This window comes from Culex pipiens, chromosome 1 (genome assembly GCF_016801865.2).
Source record: "Culex pipiens pallens isolate TS chromosome 1, TS_CPP_V2, whole genome shotgun sequence".
NCBI classification, from domain to species: domain Eukaryota; kingdom Metazoa; phylum Arthropoda; class Insecta; order Diptera; family Culicidae; genus Culex; species Culex pipiens.
The window spans coordinates 5,378,309-5,404,829 of record NC_068937.1 but is presented as its reverse complement, the minus strand read 5'-3'; the positions used below and the strand labels follow the sequence as shown (position 1 = coordinate 5,404,829).

General features: G+C 38.5%; 2 protein-coding genes across 3 annotated transcripts in view; one reads left to right on the top strand and one right to left on the bottom strand.

Moving 5' to 3' along the window:
• Positions 1-13,459, top strand: part of LOC120421071 (low-density lipoprotein receptor-related protein 4) — a 36,540-nt gene extending 23,081 nt beyond the window's left edge. The window contains exons 3-9 of one of the 2 annotated variants that reach the window (XM_039584216.2): positions 3,084-3,534; positions 3,600-3,724; positions 3,785-5,933; positions 5,988-6,935; positions 6,996-8,082; positions 8,232-8,431; positions 8,781-13,459. In XM_039584216.2, coding sequence (XP_039440150.1) covers positions 3,084-3,534; positions 3,600-3,724; positions 3,785-5,933; positions 5,988-6,935; positions 6,996-8,082; positions 8,232-8,431; positions 8,781-8,897 — 5,077 coding nt within the window. In that variant the 3' untranslated portion in view covers positions 8,898-13,459. Of the gene's footprint in view, positions 1-3,083; positions 3,535-3,599; positions 3,725-3,784; positions 5,934-5,987; positions 6,936-6,995; positions 8,144-8,231; positions 8,432-8,780 lie in introns of those variants that run through there. The other variant, XM_039584217.2, reaches the window with a different exon arrangement.
• Positions 13,460-19,422: 5,963 nt separating this feature from the next.
• LOC120421074 (G1/S-specific cyclin-D2) overlaps positions 19,423-26,521 on the bottom strand; it is an 83,465-nt gene continuing 76,366 nt past the window's right edge. The window contains exon 4 of the mRNA XM_052706761.1: positions 19,423-24,139. Coding sequence (XP_052562721.1) covers positions 23,930-24,139 — 210 coding nt within the window. The 3' untranslated portion in view covers positions 19,423-23,929. The remainder of the gene's footprint in view (positions 24,140-26,521) is intronic.

Genomic DNA, 26,521 nt, shown 5'->3' with positions numbered 1-26,521 from the left:
TAGAAAGAGCGTGTATTTTTATTTCAGTGTGTTTTTTCAATTCCCTTTTTGACACAACGGCTGCGAGTTGGCTGCGAGGTACAGAAATATCAAAATTACAAAGAAAAAAAATAACAATATTCAAATAACTTACGCCCTTCTCAAATGTCGTTCTCCAGAGAAACTGGCTCATGAAACATGTTTTCAATTTTTTTTTAAATCGAGGAGGTGGCAAATAAAAAGTGCCTAGAAAATTCCCTGGAGTTCCATTAAATAAGTGCTATGCAAATATGCAAAAATCTTTATCTTGAGGAAGGGTTTTCTTCTGATCGATTTGGTGTCTTTGGTAAAGTTGTTGGTTAGGATTTGAACTATTCGAAGAAAATAGGTAAAATGAAAAATAAAACGCATTTTTTTTAAATGAATTTTCATCACAACATGTTTTTTTTTTAATTGTTCAACTACTTTTTCATTTGTTTAAACAAAATTGAAAAAATACCAAATTTGAAAATTCGAGAAAATCCATTCAATTTTCTTTTTTGAGCAATGTTGATCTTATCTGTGGTTGCTAAGATATGGCATTGCAAATAATTTGATAAATTTTGCCAAAACCGAACCTACTAAAAATGAGTAAAGGGGTCATTTGTCAGATTTGAGTGAATTTCACTCAGATATGGGTAAATATCATTCTGTTTTCGTTGAATTCTGAGAAAAATTTACTCAAATCAGACTTATGGCCCCTGTACTAATTTCTGAGTAGGTTCGTTTTTGGCGAAAATTGAGTGATTTTGAACGTGCGTGTAGATCCGACTTTTTACCTTCATAAAAAATCCAGGATTTGAAAATCATGACTCCCTTTTCAAAAAACGGCTTTAATCGTATTATTTGGGCCTTTCAAATGTGAATCGTATTTTTTCAAAAGGTTGAGAAAATTTTTACGTAGAAGGTTGTTTTTTTTGCCGGCATGAATAATTAACGGAAATTTAAAAACAAGTGTTTTAAAAATTGAATGATGAACGATCCTAAAGGTAACAAAATATTCAAATTGCGTGTTCAATTTATATTAAATATGAAAAAAAATCATAAAAAGATTTAATCTGTGTGTCAGTAGGCCTGGCCGCTTTAATATTTGCTATACATTTTCGGGGTAACTCGGATGTACTGTAATCATTAATATTGACAAGAAAGAACTTGAGGCGTAATCTTACCACAAGTTCTTCCAGGATGCTTTCTTCGGACTGGCTGCGCTTGTGTTCGATTAGATTAGATTAGATTAGATTAAAAAGATTTAATCTGTGTGTGTGTGTGTGTGTGTGTGTGTGTGTGTGTGGTCCAATCCAATACCCGCTGGCCGGCAGCGAAATTATGGGAAAGTATAATTTGTATCAGTCTTGGGTTATGCTGATACATGTTATCTCAGTCCCGGGTATTAGGTGGTGACAGCCCTCGCGCTGCTTCCAATGACCCGTTTCAGAATGACAGAGCTCCTTGCGGTCCAATTCCGAGGTCATTGGGCATTGTCTGGCCCCGCCCAAACATAGACCAAGAGCCAAAAGAGTCCTCGACCTATCTTTAGACTTCCAATTCCTTAAGGCAAAAATGAGATCAGCGCGTATTTAGTGGTTGTTAATAAGTAGGCAGAATTTTACAGTTTCAGTTTGGATAGATCTCACCAAGTTTCTGGAATCCCGGTAGCCTTCTTTATCGGCTGCTTCTAAACATCCGGACGTTGCCAGCTACTTTAAGTCGTACGGGTCCGGACGGCCAGCTGCGTGTCGCAAATCACGGATAGCTTGATCTCTTGCCGATCCGACACATATCCTGGCGAGTGTATTCTGGAAAGTTTGCCTTGGCAGCTGCGGACACGATCTTGCGGTGTGTCATCTTCAACAACCAAATTTCAGTAATAGAAAATCACTACGATTATTAACAAAAACAAAGCTGTGCAGTGAGTGGAGCATGTCGCACAATCTATTATAAAAAGTTTTCTTCATGTAACTTTTACACAACACAATTTTTCTAACTTTTCCTCGAATTCTTCATTTCGAGGAACGAGTTGAGTTTCACCATAATTTCACTATTTCGAACTAAAATGGCTCCAGCACTCATCAGACTGATCAGACTGGACAAATATCTCGCTCTAACTCTAGCTTTCAGGTCTCTTCAGTGCTCTCTTCCGCACCCATTTTTTTATGCTACCAGGCTGTTCTCATCGCAGCAACCCATAAACATAGCGTCACTGGCAAGCTTGCAACACACACCAAAAGAGAACAGCATAAATTTTCTCTCGAATTCCCCTCCCTCTCCCACAACCAAGCGGTCGCACTAATACTATCGTGTGCTTCCCAGCACGATGAACCATCACCAATACTGGCACACGTCTTCTGTTTCTGCTGCCACTTCAAAATCAAGCTGTCATCTTGGAGACGCTTGGAAAACAAATTTATTTCACGAATTTCTCCCAGTATTCTTGGGAAATCCATTAAACTCCAACTTTTTCACAAGGAAAATGTACACACGCGACGATTTAAACACTTTTTGCCATATTAACATTTACATTTCACAATAAAAAACGCATTTTGAATTCGCGAACCGTTTAGGCCAACCTACCACACCAACAGTAGAGGCTCTCTCCAAATCATAAAAAGATTTAATCTGTTTATTTAATAATAACTTTCGTAAATGACCATGCGCCTCCATTGCTATGATAAAAACACGTATTTTCTGGAAACCTCACACACTTAGATTTTTTTTACCGAATTTGGTAGATGAAAAATCGGTAAAGTTTAGATCGGTAAACCATCTGTCAAAATGAAAAAAATGCACCGAAATGTCGGTAAGATTTTTCGAAATTCGGTAGTTTTCAGTTTACCGAAAAGTTAAAAAATCGGTAAAGTTCACTGAAATCCGTAAAATCTAAGGGTGCAGTTTTCATCGAAAAATAGTTTTGAAACAATCAACTTTTTATGAAAATTTATGATGAGGATTAAAATAAATAAAAACTCTAGGTTCGAAAAAATATTTTTTTTTAATTTCATTAAAGAACAAAACACAAAAAAAGTGCTAAATTTCAATCTCCACATTTTTTTCCTCCTCTCCACCAGATGCACCGCGGACGAGTTCCGGTGCCACGACGGGTCGTGCATTTCGGCGGCGTTCGAGTGCGACGGCGAGGCGGACTGCATCGACGAGTCGGACGAGGGTGCGTGCGACCGGCCCATGCAGAGCTGTCCGGAGGGCGAGTTCAAGTGCAAGGGTTCGCTGGGTGGGTTGGGGGGACCCGGGGGGAGGTGCGTGTTGATGCGGTTCCGGTGCGACGGGGACAACGATTGTGGCGATTGGAGCGACGAGGAGGGCTGTCCGAAGAAGCAGGCGTTGTGTACGGCCAGTGAGTTCAAGTGTGACGACGGGGATTGCATTCCGATGCAGTGGCGGTGCGACGACAAGCAGGACTGTAACACGGGGGAGGACGAGAAGGGATGTCCGGTGGACAAGCTGGCGGGGAAGGAGTGCTCGCAGGATGAGTACACGTGCAAGGATGGGCGGTGCATTTTGGTGAGTTTGGTTTTGTTGTAATTGTTTTGGTCTTCAAATAAACAATGGTTTTGTCCTTCCAACAGCGCTCCTGGGTTTGCGACGGAACCGCCGACTGCAAGCGCGGCGAGGACGAGCAGGACTGCGACATCAAGTGCGAACGGAACCAGTTTACGTGTCCGGCCGCAGGCCGGAACAGCTCCCGCGACTCGTGAGTATTCTTCAAACTTATAGGTTATGTTATTTATTTACTAACTTTCTCTCAAATCAGTCGCTGCATCAACCAGAAGCACGTGTGCGATGGCCACGCGGACTGCGCCAACGGCGAAGACGAGCATCGCTGTCCGATTGTCCACCCGTGCGGAGCTCACGCCATGTGCGAGAAGATCTGCGTGACGGCGTACAGCGGCCGGGAAGAGTGCCGATGTCCGGTGGGCTACCTACTCCATGGAAACGGCTACAACTGCACGGACTTTGACGAGTGCACGATCACCAGCAATCCGGTCTGCTCGCAGGAGTGCACCAACACGATCGGATCGTTCATGTGCAGCTGTAAGCCCGGGTACATCTTGAGACCGGACGGGCGAACCTGCAAAGCCGTTGGAGGATCGGTCAAACTGTTGATGGCCAATCGGGCCGACATTCGACAGGTTTCGCTCAGCAACAATCAGTTTACGTCGATCGTGAAGGGACTGCCGAACGCGATCGCCCTCGACTACCACTACCAGAAGGATCTGCTGTTCTGGACGGACGTCTCAATCGACGTGATCAAGCGATCGTACATCAACGGAACCGGCGTGCGTGACGTGATCAAGTGGGGTCTGGAGTCTCCTGGAGGTTTGGCGGTTGACTGGATTCACGACCTGCTCTTCTGGACCGACTCCGGAACACGTCGAGTCGAGGTGTCCACCTTTGACGGCAAGCTACGGGCGGTGATCGCGGCGAACGATCTGGACAAGCCACGTGCGATCGCGGTTCACCCGGGCAAAACCACCGTTTTCTGGACGGACTGGGGTACGGTACCGAAGATCGAAAAGTCCTACATGGACGGATCCGAGCGACAGACGATCGTGTCGGAGTCGATCTTCTGGCCGAACGGCCTCGCGATCGACTACACCACCAACCGGATCTACTGGGCGGACGCGAAGCACGTGATCGAGAGCGCCAACTTTGACGGGAAAGGACGCAAGAAGATCCTCAGCAACAACCTACCGCACCCGTTCGCCATGACCCTCTTCGAGGACTCGATGTACTGGACGGATTGGCACACGAGGACGGTGTCCTCCGCCAACAAGGTCAACGGACGTAACTTCCGCATCGTTCAAGAAGGTCTGCACTTCCCGATGGACATCCAGAGCTACCACCCCTCTCGCCAACCGGAATACATCAATCGCTGCGCCCAGGACTCCAGCGGTCGCCGAGGAGGTTGCTCCCACCTGTGTCTGCCCAACCGGAACCACCGACGCTGCGCCTGTCCAATCGGCCTAACCCTGAAACCCGATCAACGCACCTGCTCCAACCAACCGGACAAACTCCTGCTAATCTCCCGCAAGAAAGACATCCGCGTACGTCAACTCGACCAGCAAAATCCAACAAAAGGCGTAGACATGGTCGTCCCCCTGGACGGAATCAAGTCGAACGTCGCGATCGACTGGTGCAGCCAGTCGAACGTGATCTACTGGACCGACGTCGGCAAGAGCATCATCAGCCGGGCGTTCATCAACGGCAGCCAGCAGGAGGCGATCATCAAGTCGAACCTGATCTCCCCAGCCGGTCTCGCGCTGGACTGGATCACCGACAAGATCTACTGGACGGACGCCGGTACGAACCGGATCGAAGCGGCGAGCACCGATGGTCGCCAGAGGGCGCTGCTGATCTGGGAACGGCTGGACAAACCGCGGGACATTGTCGTTCACCCGAGCGAAGGGTTCATGTTCTGGTCGGACTGGGGATCGAACCCGCTGATCGAGCGAGCTGGTATGGATGGGACGGGACGGGTGACGCTGGTCTCGGAGAACCTGCAGTGGCCGAACGGACTGGCGCTGGACATTGACAGCCACAAGTTGTACTTTGTTGATGGCGGGACGAAACTGCTGGAGTACGTGAACTTTGACGGGACTGGCCGGAATCGGCTGATCACGGAGGGGCTCAAGCATCCGTTCGGGCTGGACGTGCACGATCGGAAGGTTTACTGGACGGATTGGGACACGCACAGCATTCAGGTGGCGGACAAGATCACCGGGAAGAATCGGGACACGATTCTGGCGAACAATACCGACTTGATGGATATTAGGGTGTTTCATCGGACGAGGAAGGACGTTCGGAATCCGTGCGGATCGAGGAATGGCGGGTGCTCGTACATCTGCTTGCTGAACCCATCCGGGTATTCGTGCGCTTGCCCGATTGGAATTCAGCTGAATGTAAGTCTCGTCTTCTAGCTAAAGAACCCCTCACTAATTATTGTACTCTTTCAGGACAACGGCAAAACGTGCAAGGACGGTCCCTCGAACTACCTGATCTTCGCGCACCGTACCGATATCCGGCAAGTCTCGCTGGACAGCGACTACCAAATCGACGTGGTCCTACCCCTGCCGCCGATCTCGAACGCCGTGGCGCTGGACGTGGACGCCCGCACCGGTGACGTGTACTGGGCGGACACGATCGAGGACGTGATCATGCGATCGTCGCCGAACGGGATGCGCATCAAGCAGGTGCTCAGCGAGAGCATGGACAGCGTGGACAGTTTGGTGGTGGACTCGATCGGGCGGAAGATCTACTGGGCGGACGCGGGGAGGTGCTCGATCGAGTGCAGCGAGTTGGATGGTAGCGTGAGGACGGTGCTGGTTTGGCACGATCTGGATCATCCGAGGGGAATCGCGCTGGACTACGACATGGGGTATCTGTTCTGGTCGGATTGGAGGAAGGATCCGGTGATCGAGCGGGCCGATATGGACGGAGAGCGGAGGAAGACGATCGTGACGACCGATTTGGGGTATATTAGTGGGTTGGCGGTGGATGGTCACGAGAAGCGTATCTACTGGACCGATTCGAAGAGCAAGAAGATCGAGTCGTGTGACATGAACGGCAACTCGCGGAAGGTACTGCTGGAGAACATCCCACATCCGCATGCGTTGGCGGTTACGCGAGGTATGGTGTACTGGACGGACTGGATGACCAAGGCGTTGCACTCGGTTTCGAAGACGAACATTAGCAAGATCAAGAAGGTGGCGAAGGATTTGGAGAATCTGATGGACGTCAAGGTCGTGCTGGAGCAGGAGGAGTACACGGAAGCCGCTTGCGGCAAGAACAACGGCGGATGTTCGCATCTCTGCTTGAGGAAGCCGAAAGGGTACTCGTGCAAGTGTCCGACGGGACTGTTGATGCGGGAAACCGGTGGCAAGGAGTGCAAGACCGTTCCGGATGTGAGTCGCTTTAGATGGGTTTTTGGTAGCAGTGGGTTGATCATTTCTTGCCTTTTTCAGGAGTACCTGTTGGTGGCGCTTCGCTCCGGCATCGGTCGCATCTCGCTGGACACCCAGGATCTGTTTGACGTGGTTCTGCCGATCGATGGAGTTCACGGAGTGGTCGCGTTGGACTACCACTTTGACCGGATGTACATCTTCTACGCGGATGTCAACGTGGACGCGATCCGGCGAGTCAGCATGAACAACTTTTCCGACTCGAAGGTGATCGTGGCTAGTGGGTTGAATACGCCGAACGGAATCGCCGTTGACTGGTTGGCCGACAATCTGTACTGGACGGATGCGGCGTTGAAGAAGATTGAGGTCTCGAGGTTGGACGGCAGTTGCAGGAAGGCGGTGTTGACCGGGGGTTTGGATGACCCAAGGTCGATCATTTTGTACCCGAAGCGGGGCTTCATGTTCTGGGCGGATTGGGGACAGGCTCCGCGGATTGAGAAGGCCTACATGGACGGGTCGGAGCGGAGAAGTATCATCGATTCGGAGTTGGGCTTCCCAACCGGACTGGCCATTGATTTTGACATGAAGAAGCTGTACTGGGCCGACGCTCAGCAGGATCGGATCGAGATGTGTGACTTTGACGGGAAACGTCGTACGCGGGTCATTTCGCAGGCCACACATTCGTTCGGATTCACGCTGATCGGTGGCTACATGTACTGGACCGACTGGCACAACAAATCCGTGCTGCGGGCACCGAAGCGAGTGGCCGCTCCCGTCGAGGAGGTGCGTTTCGGACTGCGAGGTGCCCTCGAAATCCGGTCCGTGTCGGGAAGTCGCCAGCCGCATGACATCAACCCTTGCGCCAAGGACAACGGTGGCTGCAGCCATCTGTGCCTGTTTGCCGAAACGCGTTACGTCTGCGGCTGTCCGGACATTCCGGATGACGAGACCCACTGCCGGCTGGAACCGGCCTTCAACGTGCCGATACTAACAAACGACGAGATTACGCCCACCATGGACGAGGAGAAACCGGCCAAATCCAACGGGTCAACCATGCTCCACAGCAAGAACAAGATCCACGCCCAGCTGGTCATCATCGCGATCGCGATCGTCGGCGGTCTGCTCATAATAGTAGTGATCGCCATCCTAGGTAACATCCCAACTACAGAACCTTGTTCTACTACCACTTCTACTACTACCTTCTTGAAAAAGTAATTCCAAGTGGACCCCCCGCCCCCCGCAGAGCGTGTCCACCACTAACCGCGCCTCACTTTTTTTATCCCCTCCCTATTTAAACAGTGCTGATCGTCAACTCGAAGCGGAAACAGAGCAAGAAGACATCGCGCAGCGGCAGTGACGTGCTGACGTTCACCAACCCGAACTACAACGGCGTCGTCGAGGGGATGTGCCACCATCCGGGGTCGGCGGGCAGCGAGGGCAGCGGCGGCGGCGGCGGCCGGAACACCATCTGGAAGCGGCTCAAGTACGACCGGGCGCAGGTATTTTCACAGTGATTACAACTTCGGTGTTTTTACACAGCTGGGAACGGCATTACTTACCAATTTGTTTATGGACCGTTGTTGAAACGTTTGACAACTCTCTCACTACACGCCTACTGTTACCCACGTTCAATCCCGAGAGAAACTTTTTCTGATTCGATGATGAAAATTAACAAAAACAAGTCAGTTTATCACCGCAACTGTCAAACGATTGAACACGCTAAAATAGTTTCCATCATTTTATGGTTTGTTTATACCTGTCACGGTTTATGCAAATTTAGGTTACACAACTATTTTTTTGACGTTTTTCAAAAGTTTAACATGCAATCTTTTGTTTTCACAAAACCAGGACCGTGTCTACGAGGAGAAGTACCTGGGCCTGCCGCACGGCACCGCCACCACGACACTGATTTCGCCGGCCTCTTCGTCGCAGATTTCCTCCACATCGGCAGTGCTTCCAGTTTAAGCGAATAAGCTAACAAAGGCAAATGAAAGAAAACAACAAAATCGAGACAAACACAAACTAGAAAAGAAAGCTACAACGGTGCAAGTTGTAGCAAAAGAAACCGAAACAACAAACTTAACAAAAGAAAACAAATAAAAATGACGAGAAAACAAACAAACAAAAATCAAGAATGCAACCATTCAAATCAATGAAACATATTCACTGAAGCGAAACGTTCACGGTAATTCAAGGCAGCTACGCTAGAACGAAACAAGCTAACACAACTACACTCTAAAAATAAACGAAACCCAAGGTTGAGCAATTGACAAACAAACACAAACTAAGAGTAAATGCTAAACAAAAACGTAAACACACAAAGAACTACAAGCAAACATGTTATTTTTATCACTATTTTTTGTATAGGGCAGGGAATATACTTTAAAGGTGAAATAAAACACACTTCTTTCTTATGAATTCAACAAGAGGTCATAAGAAAATAACAAAAGTTGTAAAAAGGGGAGTTGTTAGTAGAAAAACAGCCAAACTGATGGACTGTCAACTGGTCGATCAAAGTTGGCCATGATAGTTCTAGCTGGGAAAATCAACAAAACAATTTTTCTGCAAGAGTACATTTCCAGACTTTTCATTACAAACACCGAGACTCACCAAAAAAACACAACATTGCTATCCTCTCTGAAAATAGAGTGTGAGTGTGGTTACAAAACAAAACTGGTTGTAATTTTACGAACCTAATCGAAGTTATTTTCCGAAAAAGAAAAACAAACACAGAGATCGCAAAACTATAGTAAACAAAAACAAAATTAACAGCAAAAAATAATGATTAACAAATAGAACAAAAAAGTAACAATGACAGCTAGCGAGTACACTGTAAAGCAGAACTAATCAACCCACACACACACACATTCAGTGACACAACACACTGCTCGGAGAAACCGAGCAAGTTTTCGGGTTTCTTTGTTTACAAGATTTCGTTTCGCGGTGCTTCAGAATGCAAAATGACATAATATTCCATAGGATAAACGCAGTCGTTAATACTGTTGACATTAAGGCAAAAACAAAAAAAAACAAACACAATATATATGGATGTTTTATATATTTCTAGTTTTTTATACATATCCTGCGATTAATGAGAGGAGGGAAAAACTCAAAAAAAGAACAAGACAGTGTAATATTACTCCAACATAGTAATAAACCGCAAAATAAGGGGGAATTTTTCGTTTCCGCAAACACAAAAATACACTTTCGTTTGACAGTTGAGCGCCACTCAAAGCAGTAGGCTATGCGCTTTTGTTTTGATTTTTTTTTGTTGCTGGTACGGTTACTGCGTTCAAGCGACGAGAGACAACATGGCTGTGTGACGACGTTCGAGCGAAGAGTTTAGTTTACTGGACTTGCGGGCTGGCAGCCCGGCTGGCTCCAGACCGGGTTGCCAGAAGGGGGTGATTTTACTGACTTGAATTATTATTTGTTGTTGTAATTTTTATTTTGACTCTTTTCAATAATATTTTTAAAGCAAATTTGTAGAAAATTTCAAGTTTGTGGAAAGAAAGTTGCACAAAATGAGTTTTATTTTGTAAAATTTGATAATTTATTAAAATTCCACAGTTTAAAAAATGTGTGTTAGGAGGGGAAAACATTGGCACGTCAAAAATAGTGTAAACAAAACGCTGTTTACATTGTTTTGGTGGCCTCCTTGGAGCATCTTCTATAAATAAACGAAAAGTTTAGAAACTAGGTGGAATGTGAAAAGTTTGAACTTTACTGAAAAGATGGAGGGGGACAATTTGAGGTGGGTTATGAAAACTCTAATCGTTTGCTAGGAATACGATTTTTTACTGACAGATAAAATTACACTTAAGAAAGTTTGAAGCTGCAAAAAAGAACAGTAAAAAAGAGTAAAAGCGTAGGATAATTATTACCTAAAAGTAAAACAAACAAAAACAAGCTAGTGTACATAAGAATACTCTCCAGAAAAAAAGTTGCAGTGAACAAGTCATTGAAATCGGTTGAAAAAACAAAAACAAATTAAAGCAGGAGAATGATGCAAAAGTTATAAATGCAAAAACAAGAAGTAAACACACACACACACGTGAAACATTGTGCCAAAACTAGCCAAACAAAGCGGGGTGGAGCCGTGTGTCGGGTGCGCGTGCACAGTAGGCCATGACGCCGTCGCCGATCGATCAGCTTGCGTGGGAGGTCTCCAAAACTCTCCCACCGCTGACCGGTTGATGCGCAGCCAGTTTGACAGCTGCTGTCAAACTGACGTGCAAGGCTGCTCGCGCGTGACAGTTCGATGCACGCTCGCCTGGTTTTGAGGCGAAAAGTGTAAAAACAAAACAAAAACTATCCGCTCACTATATATGAAGTAAAATGTAAACAAAATGATGGACATTTTTTAAGAAATTGATATTTTCACTAAATGGATACAAGACTGATTTGCTCCTGGGTTTTACTCTGTATTGTTGATATGAGTCTAAAAGTTTGTGTGATACAAGGAACATAATGGGATTTAAAGATATATTTTTTCTAGTTAATTTAACAAAATCTTGCTTTCCATTTCAACAAATGATGCAATATTAAATATTGCGGAATTTGCTCAAACCGGTGATTTTTGTGAAATATTTTTTAAGCGTAAATGTTAGAGCAAATCTTGGAATGGAACCTTTCAAAGTCAAACTCTTCGCAGAGTTGCCAACCTTCAACTTTAATTCTTTTCGAGATCTGTCATTTGAACAAACTTTAAAAAAAAAGGTAAGCATAAAAAAACAAATAAAAACATAAATTTGCTCATATATCACTGTATAAATTTGACAATATAAAAGAAAAATCAAATGCCGAAAACATGACAAACCAAAACAAAAACAAACCGCAAAGAAACGTCAGACAAGAGAACGCGCGCGTGCGCGGGAGCGGGACGACCTAAGGCCGATCGCAGCAAGCCGTCTGGGCTCAAAACAGGGCAGGCCGGTCACTTAGCTCCTCCCACGAGCTCCACGCGCCGCCAATGACGTTTGACGTCACAGGACGGGGCTAAACAAAAGTGTGTAAACAAACGCTTTAAGTTTGTGGTTTTGTTTACCTTTTTTGTTGTTGTTGTTTTATTGTTTTCTTTCCGTTATCCACATTGATCCTATTCAGGTGCGCGTTTTAGTGCATGCAAATGTGAACAGGTTGATGAATGTTTTTATTTTTTACTTTTTTATATCGAAATAAACAAAAACACTAGCGAATGGAGCAAATGCGAGGGAGGGAGTTAGGTAAAAAAAGGTTTAGCGAAAAACGAAAGTACTAAAAGTAACTACAAAGAGATTTGCCCACATTTGGGAATTGCTGAAAACCGGTTTGCAGGGGAAGTAGAAATGAAAACAAAGAGAAAAGAAAGATTATATTTATATACTTACTGCAAAGCAAAATTATCGAAACAGAAGAAAAGAAGTGCGAGGGCAATTGGCTTTCACTGCACTGCTGGCAACACAGAAATTTAAAAAGACAAACAGGCAAGATCCCCAAACCGGGTCTTTATATCATGTTGTTATGCAAAATGTTTATTTACTGAGTTTGAACAATTGTAAACATACGGAACGGGCAACCACAAATACTTTATTTTTTATAAGAAAACGAAGGAAAATGCGATTAAAACACATTTTAAATGAAACACAAAGAATGAAAACGGATTGAAAGAATCTAATTTTTACTAAACAAAAATCCAAAAAAGAAATAAAAAACAAAACAAGGGAAAAGTAAACAAGAGTCAAACTCTGTCTCCCCGTCTCACTCACTTGCGAGCTCAAAAGAGAGGGAGAGCGCGCACAACTAAAGAGAGTGAGAGCAGCGGGGTTAGTTCGTAAGTAAACCAAAAACACACACACATCCAACCCGGAAGTCGAAAGAGAGAGAGGGAGAGAGAAAAAAACCCATAAACTTGCCTCCAGGTTTATGGAACGAACTATCGACTTCTAGCACGTAAAAAACTATATATTTTTTCAAAGAGACAAACATAAAAAAAGACAATTTTTAAGTTTTTGGTTGGATGTGTGCCGTCAATTGAGCAAAAAGTAAATAAAAAGTCTCTTTTTGTCACGCCCGAAAATCTCTCTCACACGCACACGCACACGGAAATCGTGACGTCACTCGCTGAGTGAGTGAAAATTAGTGGAAAAGAGAGAGGTTAAAGTGGAAGAGAGTTGGAGAGAGAGGGCGCGCGTGTGCGCGTGAGTCACTGAAGAAGAAGAAAATGTTCTTTTCATTTTTATAGAAAATAACAAAATGAATAAAGCGCGAAAAGAGAGAGAGTGGGGAAAAAACAGAAACGTTAGTGAAACACAAATAAAAAACACACACACACACACACAAATACTGAATGGGAGGGTGAAAAGTAAAAAAAGAGGAAAAATCGAATACACTTAAAGAAAAACTTTGACAAGAAACCAAAATGCTGTGAGGAATTAAAATGAATAAAAAACAAACAAAAAATACAAAACATAGTTGAAACCAAAAAGGAAAAAAAGAACGAAACATTCACTAAAAAACAGGAATATGAGAAGGAAGCGCAGTGGAAGGTAATTGTTGTGAAGAGATAGGAGAAGGAGAAAAAAAAACAGGAAAAGCGAAACGTAAAATCGTAACGAAAGTGTGAAAAAAGAGAGCGAGCGTCAAGCAGGAAGACATGAAACAAGTTGATACATAGTCCTGAGAACATAAAAAAACAAGAAAATTAATAAATGTATTTTAAATGTTAAAACTGTCTTTTCCTCAAGTTTCTATTCGAAAGCACTTTAAATTTCAAATAAACGGATGCCTCTGGTGGAATTTCGTGCCGAACGTTGCATGCAACATTGCGCGCAAGCTAGCTCCGTCAAGCAGTTCGAGTTCGAGCAGTTGAAATGTTTCAGTGGAGACGCATGGCTTGCTGTGATGGTAGGTGGAGGCGCCACGGGTTTATGATTTTTACTGAGTTTTTTAGGAGTAAGCAGAAAGCTACCGTCATCTACGACGGAATGGGCGCATGGGGTGAATAGGGACAGCAGTTTTAGCCTTGTTACTGCACAACATATAGATTTTTTTATTAGTTTAGGATAGAACAGACATAGAACGACAAAAATAGTGCATCGTTTTTCCAAATTTCATGCTTTTAAGTGCTTTTAAATCTGCTATCCCTATTCAAACTGTAGTCCCGATTTGCTTCTGTTGACGGAATATTAGTTTATTTTATGTGTTCAAAATTGTATGAATTTAGTCCAGACTAGATTATCCGAAGGCATCGGAAAGAATGCTCTTCGGATAATCGAATCTCCAAATTTAGTTTTGGATTATTGACCTTAAATATGACCCCAAATATGATTTAAATTTATTAAACATTTGAATCCAAGATGTCGGCCAAAATGGCGATGATGAACTCTTGGAAAAATGTATTTCGTATGCTAATATGCAATCAACAACTCAAATTTGACTAAAATGGGTTCTTACAACTTTAACTTGATGATGAAAGTAAGAAAATAAACATATCGTTGTGTTGTGTGCCACGGCGTGTTTTCTGGGCAACCTTAAGGAGAAAAAATAGTCATCGCCACTTTCAAATGTGTCTTATAGGAAATTTTCTCAGCTTTCCAATGCTTCTAAGAGCGAAATGTTTCATCGGGAAATTTCAGAGATATCGCTATTATAAGTTATTTGTTTTAAAATCCTTAATCATTTATTGGAAACTTTTAAATAACAGTCCAGAAAACTTGTCAAATGATGTGTTTCATGTGTCGTTTACTCATCAAAAGGTGCAAAATAAGACAAGAAACAACTTTGTACAAGGTTGCAAACCGCTAAACATTTTGAAATTGAAGTTTTAACCGAATTTTTCAATATGTGGGATTTATTCAGAAATTAAAATCATTAAACCGCATTAAAATATCATTTTCACAAGAACAAATAGATTATTACAAAATTGTTGTGTACAAATAACAACGGTCTGCTCTGTTTCAGTTTGGGATTAGCTGCTATAACCGCAATTTGTACAGGTTTGAGATTGACAGTGTATTACAAGATTTTTATGAATAAATATAATATTTCCTTAATCAAACATTAACCAGTTACATGGATACAAAACATGTTTAATACTCGAAATTAAACTGCAAACTACCGTTGCAAGCTTTAGGAGAAATACTTTTCATTAATATGAAATAATTGTTTTAGTTTGTTTGTATTAAATGATCAAGAAATTACCAATATTTTAGAAGTTTTTAAGACTCTCATCTTCAGTCTCATCTTAAAAAAAATATTTCTTGATTTTTGTTCAAATAGTTTCGAAAAAAAGTTTCTGTTTGATTTTTTTTTGTTAAAATAATGTTAAAAAAATTGTGACGGTGTTTTCTGCATTCTGAATTGAAAGACTCGAGTTTTATTGCTACTTTTAAATGCATTTGCAACAGAAAACATTTTATAAAATTTTATCTTTATTTTATACTCATGAAAATATGCCTTTTGAAGCTTGCAACAGTAATATGTAGTACATTTTCGATTTTGAATCATATTTGTATTTATTGTTAATGTTTGCTTAGAAAAATATCAAATTTATTCATTGAAATTCAATAATACCATTAATAATCACAGACCTGCCAAAGTTTCGGTTGAACAAACTAAATCAGAGCAGACACGTGATATTTGAACTCAAAAAATATGTAATAATCTAATAGTTCTTTAATAAAATATATTTTTACACTGTTTTATGATTTTAATTTATGAATAAATTCCATGCATGCAAAAACTCAGACAAAACATAATTTTCAAAATGTTTAACGGTTTGCAACCTTCTACAAAGTGGTTTCTTGTCCTTTTTCTACACATTTTGATGAGTAAATGACACATGAAACTAATCATTTGATAATTTTTCTGAACAGGTAGTATAAAATTTCCAATAAATAATAAAGGAATTTAAAACCAAAAAACTTAAAATAGAAATATCTCAGAAATTTCCCGATGAAACATTTCGCTCTTATAAGCATTGGAAAGCTGAGAAAATTTCCTATAAGACACATTTGAAAGTAGCGATGACTATTTTTTCCTGAAATGTTTGTTCTAGAAAACACGCCGTGGTGCTGTCTTGAGACAACGACCATTTTGGTCGAAAATGAGTTAATGATGACGTTTTGCCATACTTAAAAAACACTACTGCTTTGCTTTAATGCTTTAATCCGATTTTGGAAATTCGCTTCCGTTTCCCGAATATCGCAAAACGCACTTGTGACATGGACCAATTTATCATTAAAATGATCATGCACACTTGTGACACTTTGCGAAGAAAAATTAAGATCATAACTTGCACGATTATAAACGAAACTACACATTTTTTTTCATTTTTTATGTGGTTTTCTGAATGATTCAATCTTTATTATGATTCATAAATTGCATTTAAAAGCGATTCTTTTATATCAACCAAAAATCTAAAATATCCTTACATTACATATTCGATTTTCTTTATGTTTTCTAAATGGTTAAAAAAGGTATCTTTTAAAAAATTTCAAAGTGTGGCCACAAATTTTGCCACGAGTGAAATCTTCTATACGTTTATTTTTTGTAAATTCCAATTAGGGTTTAATAGAGCAATTCCAGCTTAAATCAAGATATTTTCTGGAACTTTTGTACCTGACCCTCTCCGATTTCAATGAAACTTTTTAGACTTGTTATTCTAGGCCTAGATAAGCCATTTTTGTTTATATGGAGCCAATTGCACTCAAAAATGACATTCGAGAAGGGCGCATGTAATTTAAATATTTTTGTATTTTGTAATTTAAAAATTACTGTAACTCAAAGCCGTTGCATCGTATCAAAAAGTGGTCAAAGACAAACTTGTAGGAAATTGGACAGGCTTTCTAAAAAAATACACTCAAAGTAAAATACACGCAAAATTTTTAAATTTTTATGATTAAAAGTTAAATTTGAAGGTGATGTCACGTTTTTTTTCGTTCAAAGTTTTTGAATAAATAGCCTAAAATGTAACAAAAATACTCACGAAAAAAATACAAAAATCATACACTAAAACTGTTTTTTTTTCTGAAAAAAGGTCTAAACGTCAGAATTTTCAAAAACCGATAGTGAGAATCGATTCCCCAGACAATCTTACATAAAAGTCTCCATATTGACCATTGTCCTTAGTCCAATTCTTGTGAAGTCACAGCGATTTTAAAAATAAAAATGTTGATAAATTTCTATTTGACAGACTTGATTTTTCAGTCTCGAAAACATTTTTACCGGAAAGCTCGTCCAATTTCCCATATTTTTGCCTTTGAAAGCATTTCAATTGGAAGTATTGGCTCACAGATAGAAGGTTAATCACTAGGGTGGGTACGTTTTTCAAAAAGTTCTCGGATCAAGTTTTAGTATGGTTCCCCCTGTAGGACATGCCCATAGGGACTTTCATGCCAAATATCAGCTCATTTGGCTGTAAACTGGCTGCGCGCATCAGGGTTAAAGTTTACATGGGAATTCCTATGGGAAATTGGAACTTTTTGTTCAAACGCTCCTACAGGTCTGGGAAAATCACGCGCCAACTTCTGGTATGGTCAGGCCTATGGGGAATGGTCTGGAGAACACTTTTCCCGAAGAGAGCATATGGATTCGTTGTCCCTAGACCTGGCGCATCGGCAAACAATCCGATGTCTCCGGAATCAACGGTTTTCCCTCAAAAAACATCAAATTTTCCTTAGCATGCTATGAAAGTTTGATGAACACCGCGACGCCATATGTCAGATAGCTACCACGTGGGTGAGAAATGGCTGGAATATTCAATTGCAAACCTTCTGGTAACTAGAAAATGATCATTTCGAGTAATCCTGATATTATTTAGTCGAATTCAGAATCTTTGCATAGCAAATTTGTATTTTTTTGCGAATTTTTCAACCACGTGGTAGCTGCCTGACGTATGGCGTCGCGGTGTTCATCGAGCTTTCATAGCATGCTAAGGAAACTTTGTTGCTTTTTGAGGGAAAACCGTTGATTCCGGAGACATCGGATTGTTTGCCGATGCGCCAGGTCTAGGGACAACGAATCCACATGCTCTCTTCGGGAAAAGTGTTCTCCAGACCATTCCCCATAGGCCTGACCATACCAGAAGTTGGCGCGTGATTTTCCCAGACCTGTAGGAGCGTTTGAACAAAAAGTTCCAATTTCCCATAGTAATTCCCATGTAAACTTTAACCCTGATGCGCGCAGCCAGTTTACAACCAAATGAGCTGATATTTGGCATGAAAGTCCCTATGGGCATGCCCTACAGGGGGAACCATACTAAAACTTGATCCGAGAACTTTTTGAAAAACGTACCCACCCTATTAATCACATTGATCGTACCTTAAAACATGTTTTTTTTACAAATTGACTTTTAAACTTAAAAATCAAAAAATCTCATAGAAGTGGCATGTTTTTTTTTCTTTCAGTGTTTTTTTTTTTCAAGAAAGCCCATCTAATTTCCTACAAGTTTGTCTTTGACCACTTTTTGATACGATGCTTCGAGATACAGCAATAGCAATACAGCCTTCTCAAATGACATTATAGTGTGAAACTTCATATACATAAAAGTGGCTTCTATAAGCGTAGGATAACATGTTTGCTCTGAAGTACTTTTTGATTGCAAATTCGATTTTACATCGAAAAATGAAGTTAAAATTTTTTGCGACCAATATTTCGATCTCTTTGAAAAAATCGGTATTGATTCAAAAATTCATAACTTGATCAAAGATTTTGAGGCTATTCTGGAAGTTTCTGAAAAGTTGGCAATTGATGTCCCCAGAAAAATAAAATATTGTTTTTTTTTGCAAATCAAATTTTGGTGAAAAAAAAAGAAATTTAAATTCACCAAAAAAATGGTAGTCCTTATCCATACCTACAACTTTGCCGAAGACACCAAATCGATCAAAAAATTCCTTCAAATGATACAGACTTCTTAATTTTCATACATCATTTTTGTATGGACAGCTGCCAAATTTGTTTGGAAAAATATATGGATATACTAATGATGCAAAATGGCTTCTTTGGGCATAACGAAGGCACCAAATAAGTTTCTGTCGGGTTAAAAATACAAAAAATAAAATTAAAAAAAGATCGAATTCGCTCATGGCTGTCTCTTTTCACTGAAGCAAAAGTACTTTCCAACTTGTGTTAGCGATAAAAGGTGGACCGTTTCGTCTTCGCGAATGACAGGTAAAGCAAGCCAAGTTTGACAACCGAAATTAAAAAACAATTAGGGTGGATGTTAAATTGTGATATTCTCTAATCAGAACAAAGAACTCAGAAAATTTGTTGTTCAATAAATGATTGGACTTTATTGGAGTTACGTTTTCCCATTGATAATTCGTAATAAAAACAGTTAATTGACTGATTTTTTTGTTTTGTTTGTTTGTTTGTTTTGTTTCGCTTTCTGCTGATAAAATACAATACGTCTTCTTTTTTTTAATTTTCATTCCAGGCGTTTTTTTTTGTTTCCTAACAGCTCACACTAAAATACATGCTTAGTGCGTATCATAAATTGCCAAAATTTCGCTTGTTTTTTTTTGTTTCTACTTTGATTCGCAATCTACTAAACTACCCTAGATAAGGACACTTGATTGATTGCATGCGTTACAAAGGGGTGGGGGTAAGGGTGGATTAATTCTATTGCATTGCTGGCTTGAGTGTGTGTATGTGGAGTGAGTAAGTGAGTGAGTGAGTGCATTTTGGCAAGGTAAAAGGACCACTATTTACAGTTTACCTTTGGAAGACTGGCTTTCAGTTTTGTTTGTTTTTTTTTGGGTGGGGGTTGACTATTGTAAAAACTATTGTTGTACGTGGATCGGTGTGCTGTTTTCAGTGTTGATTTTATTGTCATATTTTTGTTTTTTTCTCTAAACTATTGGCAGTTGATTTTTTTAATTTTCGTTCATTTTGCGATCGTGCCCTCTGTTTGATCTGTACCCTAGCTCTGTTTGGAAGACTGGATTTGTTTCATTTCTTTTTTTTCTTTAAGTGTCAGCTTGTCTCCCCCTCGATTTCAATATTTACACGGTGAGGGGAAGATAGTTAGATTGTTTGGAAGATTCCTAGTGGGTATACTTAAACCGAAGCCTTACGAAGCTAAAATGTTGTATTCTTTTTGTGACTATGGGCTACGCGTTTCCATGCAAACGTTTGCGCAGTTTCATTTCAAAATATCTTCTTTATAAAATAATAATTACACAAATTGATATGATACTTTCTAAGGCACTTGACTTTGTCACTGTTTTTTTTAACTTACTTTTGTTTGTATTTGTGCGTAAAATGTTAAGAATCAATTTCATCAGATTGTCGCGCGTTTGAAACATTTCAAATCATGTTTGGGGTCCCCCCCTTGTGCAGCGGTTGAAATCTTTCGCTCAGCATTTTGTTTTTTAAAGGAACTTTTACTTAGTTTCATCTTATTCTCTTTATCTTTTAGTATATATGATTCTCGATGCGTTCTCTCTTACTATTGACTATACAGTTTGCTTATTTGTTTTGTTTGAAATGCTGCTGGTCTTTTTCTCTCCAGTTTTTTTTTATTAATTGCTGCAGTTGTGAGCTTTCATTTGTTTGGATTTGTGAGAAAGTGTGCTCGTGTGTGCGTGTGCGTTTCTCCTCCTCCCTTAAGCGTATTGTTCTCTTCCTCCACTACTTGCGCACCACACTACAAACAAAAGAACTTTACTCAACAACAAAATAACACGTAATTATGAGGAACCGTTCAGAACAGTCTTGCGATTTGCTTTGTGCTTGGTTATATTGATTCCTGCTTCATTTCTTTATTTTTTTTTTTTTTGTAAGGAAAGCAGCTGCTTCGTTTTTTTCTAGCTGGGAAGCTCCAAGTTTTAAAACTGGCGATGCGTCCCGAATCGAGTGAGCCGATCGCTCCAAACTCACCGTTATTCCTGTGCGTGCGGAAATTCACCCTCGTAACAATAAAGCGTAATAATATGCTTTCCCCATTTAAGAAAAAATGCGACACAAATGGGGGCGGTGGAAAGTGTGCTGGAAATTTCGATTGGAGGGTTTTCTTTTGCATCAATTTGAATTAATAAAGTACTTGAAAAGTTAATTTCAGTTTGATTAAACTCGGTTTTGACTTGATTTATTGCAGCGTGCAAAGCTGCATCATCATCTGTCAGAACGCATAAACAACTTAGCCAAACACAAATTTGGTGGATTTGTTTGAAACATTTCATCCCACAAATTTGATGAAATATTTCAAGCTGACAATTGTCAATCAAAAGTCAACAATAAATCACTCAGAATTCAGTAAATACGAACTAACTCAAGGAGGTATAAGACTACGTCAAACAAACAAACTCGCACTTTTCTGTGTTTGACAGTTGTCAAAAATCGCCAAAATTTTTTTTTTGCAAGTATCTCGCAAGCAAAGCCTGACGTTTCTGCAAACAAATGCAGGCAAACAAACAAAGCAGGCAAACTGCCAAACTGTCAAAAAATGAGTTTGTTTGTTTGTCATAGCCTAAAACGCCCTTCAGTAAAGATTTTTTTGGAAGAAAGTTCTGTCATATCGAAATTTGTGTAATTTTTGACATGTGTGCAAATCACTCACAATCATTGGTAAGTTTTGAAAAGGACGCAATAGCTGTTTGTAAATAAAGCAGCCTTTAGATCGATTATCGATTTATTTACTGAAAAAGATAATAAAAATGCTTCAGATTTAATACCATTACGTCCATCAAAATATCTAGGCACAAAAACCATGAAATTTCGCTTTGTTTTAGAGGAAAATGCAAATTATTACCGCAGCTAGCGGTGGCACTAGCGTTCTTTTGAAAACTAATTCAGAAAATGTTCAAAATAATACGATTCTCAAATTAGTTTTAAATTGTCTTGTTTATTTTATTTATTTTCATGGAAAGGAAAATAAAGATCAAAAAATCAGCTTTGATCGTTTTGATGGGTACGTTTAGAATTTTAAAGTTTGGACAAAATTTTGACAGTGTATACAAAATTCATTATTTGAAAAAAAAATCTTATGAAATTGTGTAATTTTGAGTGACCTTCGCCGAAAAATGAGTCAAATCTGGTTCCTATCATTTTGACAAGAAATAAGTTGTCGTAGATAAGCGTGTAATTTTATTGAATCAAATATTTTACACACTCATTTGAAATAATTTTTTTCTTCAAATAAAATCATAAAGATTTCGTCAAAATCACACCTTCTCAGGAATTATTGAAAAACTTCTTCATTGTCACTCATTCTGAGGAATCTTCATTCGAATATTAAGTAGTGGTTCCATTAAAATTTATACCAAAGAAATTACAATTTTGCTTAGCGAATTAAAAAAATAATTTTAACCCAGTTTGGGAAACATTATACTGCATTTTGAAAGCTCCTTTTTTGATTCAAAATTACAAAAAAATGTTCACAAAACAAATCTTCTCTTAAGCTGTCAATTTTTCTACATTGCACACAACCTCTTTTAAAATCACTTAGTTTTAATCAAAACCGAATCTACTCAAAATTGAGCAAATAAGGCAACTGTCAGATTCGGGTGAATTTCACTCAGATCTGGGCAAATTTCACTCAATATTCGTTTAATTCTGGGAGAATTTCGCTTAAATCTGACAGTTGACCTTTTTACTCATTTTTGGGTGAGTTAGGTTATGACGAAAACTGAGCAATTTCAAATGTGCATGCAAGATACATGCAATATTATGAGGTACGGCGAACCTGTCAGCTGGCGAAAAATATTTAGCTCGTAAAGCTGAGTACTTTTGTTAATTTGATTCGGTTAACCGCGGTGGATTTTCTTGAAATAATTCGAACTGTCAAAAATCCACCAAAGCATCTACCACATTGATCGCACACAAAACTGTGGTAGAAAAGTTCCACCGATGGATGCTTTGGTGGATTTTTGACAGTTCGAATCATTTCAAGAAAATCCACCGCAGTTAACCAAATCAAATTAACAAAACTACTCTGAATTCTATTGATACTTTTGAAATTTGCCCGGAAATTGTTCTTTTTGACAGCTTGGTTGTCACCTTAACAATACAACTAAAATCAACTTAGCCAAATACAAATTTGGTGGATTTCATGAAAGATTTCATCGCACAAATTGGATGAAATATTTCAAGTTGACATTTGACAAATAAAAGTCAACAAAAATCACTCGAATTCGTTAGATACGATCTAACTCAAGGGGGTATCAGACTATGGCAAACTTGCTTGTCACCTTACACTCACAAATTGTGATTGTTTTACCTCACAAAATCTAAAAAAATGCATTTCCAATTTCTCAGCACAAACTTTCATCGCCACCATTTGCGCGTGTTGTTAAAGTTTCAACTCTTTTTTCCGATATTTCCAACTTCTTTATTACTTACTATCCACTAGGTATTGTGTGTGTGTGTTTGTGCACTGGCTGCTGCTTACGTTGCTAGTATGTACAAAGACTAATAAAAATATATAAGAATATTTTTGTGTGTTTGGGCGCATTTTCCAGCGGAAAACATCTCTCTCTTTCATTCTAGGAAGCACACGAAATCTTTCAGAAATCTTCAGTTGTGTGTGTTTGTGTTTTCTTTAACAATTAACTTTGCTCCTTCCTTTCTAACCTCAAACTCCTACCTTAAATGCCATTATTTCAGATGGTTTTTAATTCAGTTTCTTACTTTTCTTCGCTTGCTACGCGTTTTTGTAACGTAAAAAAATATCGCAGTTCCATTTGCTGTCTCCCTCTCTCTCTGTCAGTGTTTCACTTTCCCCCGTGTTCCTTCCGGTGAACGGCGAAACAACCAAAATGGCGCCCGCACTTTCCCGTTTGACAGCTCTCCGGTTCGACTCGCCGCCTGCGACTCCTCACCGGATTCGTTTTTTTTTTGTCGATTCCGCGTTTGTTTGTTTACCTTAAATTTATAAATGTATAATATAGCACCAAAAGTTGTATATTTTTCTCCCCCCTGCTGGGTGGGCCCCGCCATTTTGGTTGTTTTCTGCCTGCCACCTAGCGGCCGGTAGCGCAAACCTAGCCTACTGTGATCCAACCCCATCCGCACAGTCTCTAGAAGTCAATGTCCTGCACGTCCGTGGGCGTGGTCGAGCTGGCCTTGAGGTTGACGCAGGGCGTTTGCAGGTGTGACGACGACTGGGTGGTTGTGGCCGCGGACACGATCGTGGCCGTCGCGGACGCGATGTGCACCGACTGGGGCAACCGGCGGCGCTGCTCCTGGAACAGGGCCTCCATCTTGTCCATGCAGTCGAAGATGAACTCCTGTGGAAAAGAGAGAAGAAAATAAAAATTATTTATACTGTCAAAATTACTAAAATTATCAAAATACTTAAAATAAAATGAAAAAAAGAAATTGTCAAAATTGTCAAAATTGTCAAAATTGTCAAGATTGTCAAAATTGTCAAAATTGTCAAAATTGTCAAAATTGTCAAAATTGTCAAAATTGTCAAAATTGTCAAAATTGTCAAAATTGTCAAAATTGTCAAAATTGTCAAAATTGTCAAAATTGTCAAAATTGTCAAAATTGTCAAAATTGTCAAAATTGTCAAAATTGTCAAAATTGTCAAAATTGTCAAAATTGTCAAAATTGTCAAAATTGTCAAAATTGTCAAAATTGTCAAAATTGTCAAAATTGTCAAAATTGTCAAAATTGTCAAAATTGTCAAAATTGTCAAAATTGTCAAAATTGTCAAAATTGTCAAAATTGTCAAAATTGTCAAAATTGTCAAAATTGTCAAAATTGTCAAAATTGTCAAAATTGTCAAAATTGTCAAAATTGTCAAAATTGTCAAAAATGTCAAAATTGTCAAAATTGTCAAAATTGTCATTTTGGTAATTTTGGTAATTTTGGTAATTTTGGTAATTTTGGTAATTTTGGTAATTTTGGTAATTTTGGTAATTTTGGTAATTTTGGTAATTTTGGTAATTTTGGTAATTTTGGTAATTTTGGTAATTTTGGTAATTTTGGTAATTTTGGTAATTTTGGTAATTTTGGTGATTTTGGTAATTTTGGTAATTTTGGTAATTTTGGTAATTTTGGTAATTTTGGTAATTTTGGTAATTTTGGTAATTTTGGTAATTTTGGTAATTTTGGTAATTTTGGTAATTTTGGTAATTTTGGTAATTTTGGTAATTTTGGTAATTTTGGTAATTTTGGTAATTTTGGTAATTTTGGTAATTTTGGTAATTTTGGTAATTTTGGTAATTTTGGTAATTTTGGTAATTTTGGTAATTTTGGTAATTTTGGTAATTTTGGTAATTTTGGTAATTTTGGTAATTTTGGTAATTTTGGTAATTTTGGTAATTTTGGTAATTTTGGTAATTTTGGTAATTTTGGTAATTTTGGTAATTTTGGTAATTTTGGTAATTTTGGTAATTTTGGTAATTTTGGTAATTTTGGTAATTTTGGTAATTTTGGTAATTTTGGTAATTTTGGTAATTTTGGTAATTTTGTATTTTTGTATTTTTGTATTTTTGTATTTTTGTATTTTTGTATTTTTGTATTTTTGTATTTTGGTATTTTTGTATTTTTGTATTTTTGTATTTTTGTATTTTTGTATTTTTGTATTTTTGTATTTTTGTATTTTTGTATTTTTGTATTTTTGTATTTTTGTATTTTTGTATTTTTGTATTTTGGTATTTTTGTATTTTTGTATTTTTGTATTTTTGTATTTTTGTATTTTTGTATTTTTGCATTTTTGTATTTTTGTATTTTTGTATTTTTGTATTTTTGTATTTTTGTATTTTTGTATTTTTGTATTTTTGTATTTTTGTATTTTTGTATTTTTGTATTTTTGTATTTTTGTATTTTTGTATTTTTGTATTTTTGTATTTTTGTATTTTTGTATTTTTGTATTTTTGTATTTTTGTATTTTTGTATTTTTGTATTTTTGTATTTTTGTATTTTTGTATTTTTGTATTTTTGTATTTTGGTATTTTTGTATTTTTGTATTTTTGTATTTTTGTATTTTTGTATTTTTGTATTTTTGTATTTTTGTATTTTTGTATTTTTGTATTTTTGTATTTTTGTATTTTTGTATTTTGGTATTTTTGTATTTTTGTATTTTTGTATTTTTGTATTTTTGTATTTTTGTATTTTTGTATTTTTGTATTTTTGTATTTATGTATTTTTGTATTTTTGTATTTTTGTATTTTTGTATTTTTGTATTTTTGTATTTTTGTATTTTTGTATTTTTGTATTTTTGTATTTTTGTATTTTTGTATTTTTGTATTTTTGTATTTTTGTATTTTTGTATTTTTGTATTTTTGTATTTTTGTATTTTTGTATTTTTGTATTTTTGTATTTTTGTATTTTTGTATTTTTGTATTTTTGTATTTTTGTATTTTTGTATTTTTGTATTTTTGTATTTTTGTATTTTTGTATTTTTGTATTTTTGTATTTTTGTATTTTTGTATTTTTGTATTTTTGTATTTTTGTATTTTTGTATTTTTGTATTTTTTATTTTTGTATTTTGGTATTTTTGTATTTTTGTATTTTTGTATTTTTGTATTTTTGTATTTTTGTATTTTTGTATTTTTGTATTTTTGTGTTTTTGTATTTTTGTATTTTTGTATTTTTGTATTTTTGTATTTTTGTATTTTTGTATTTTTGTATTTTTGTATTTTTGTATTTTTGTATTTTTG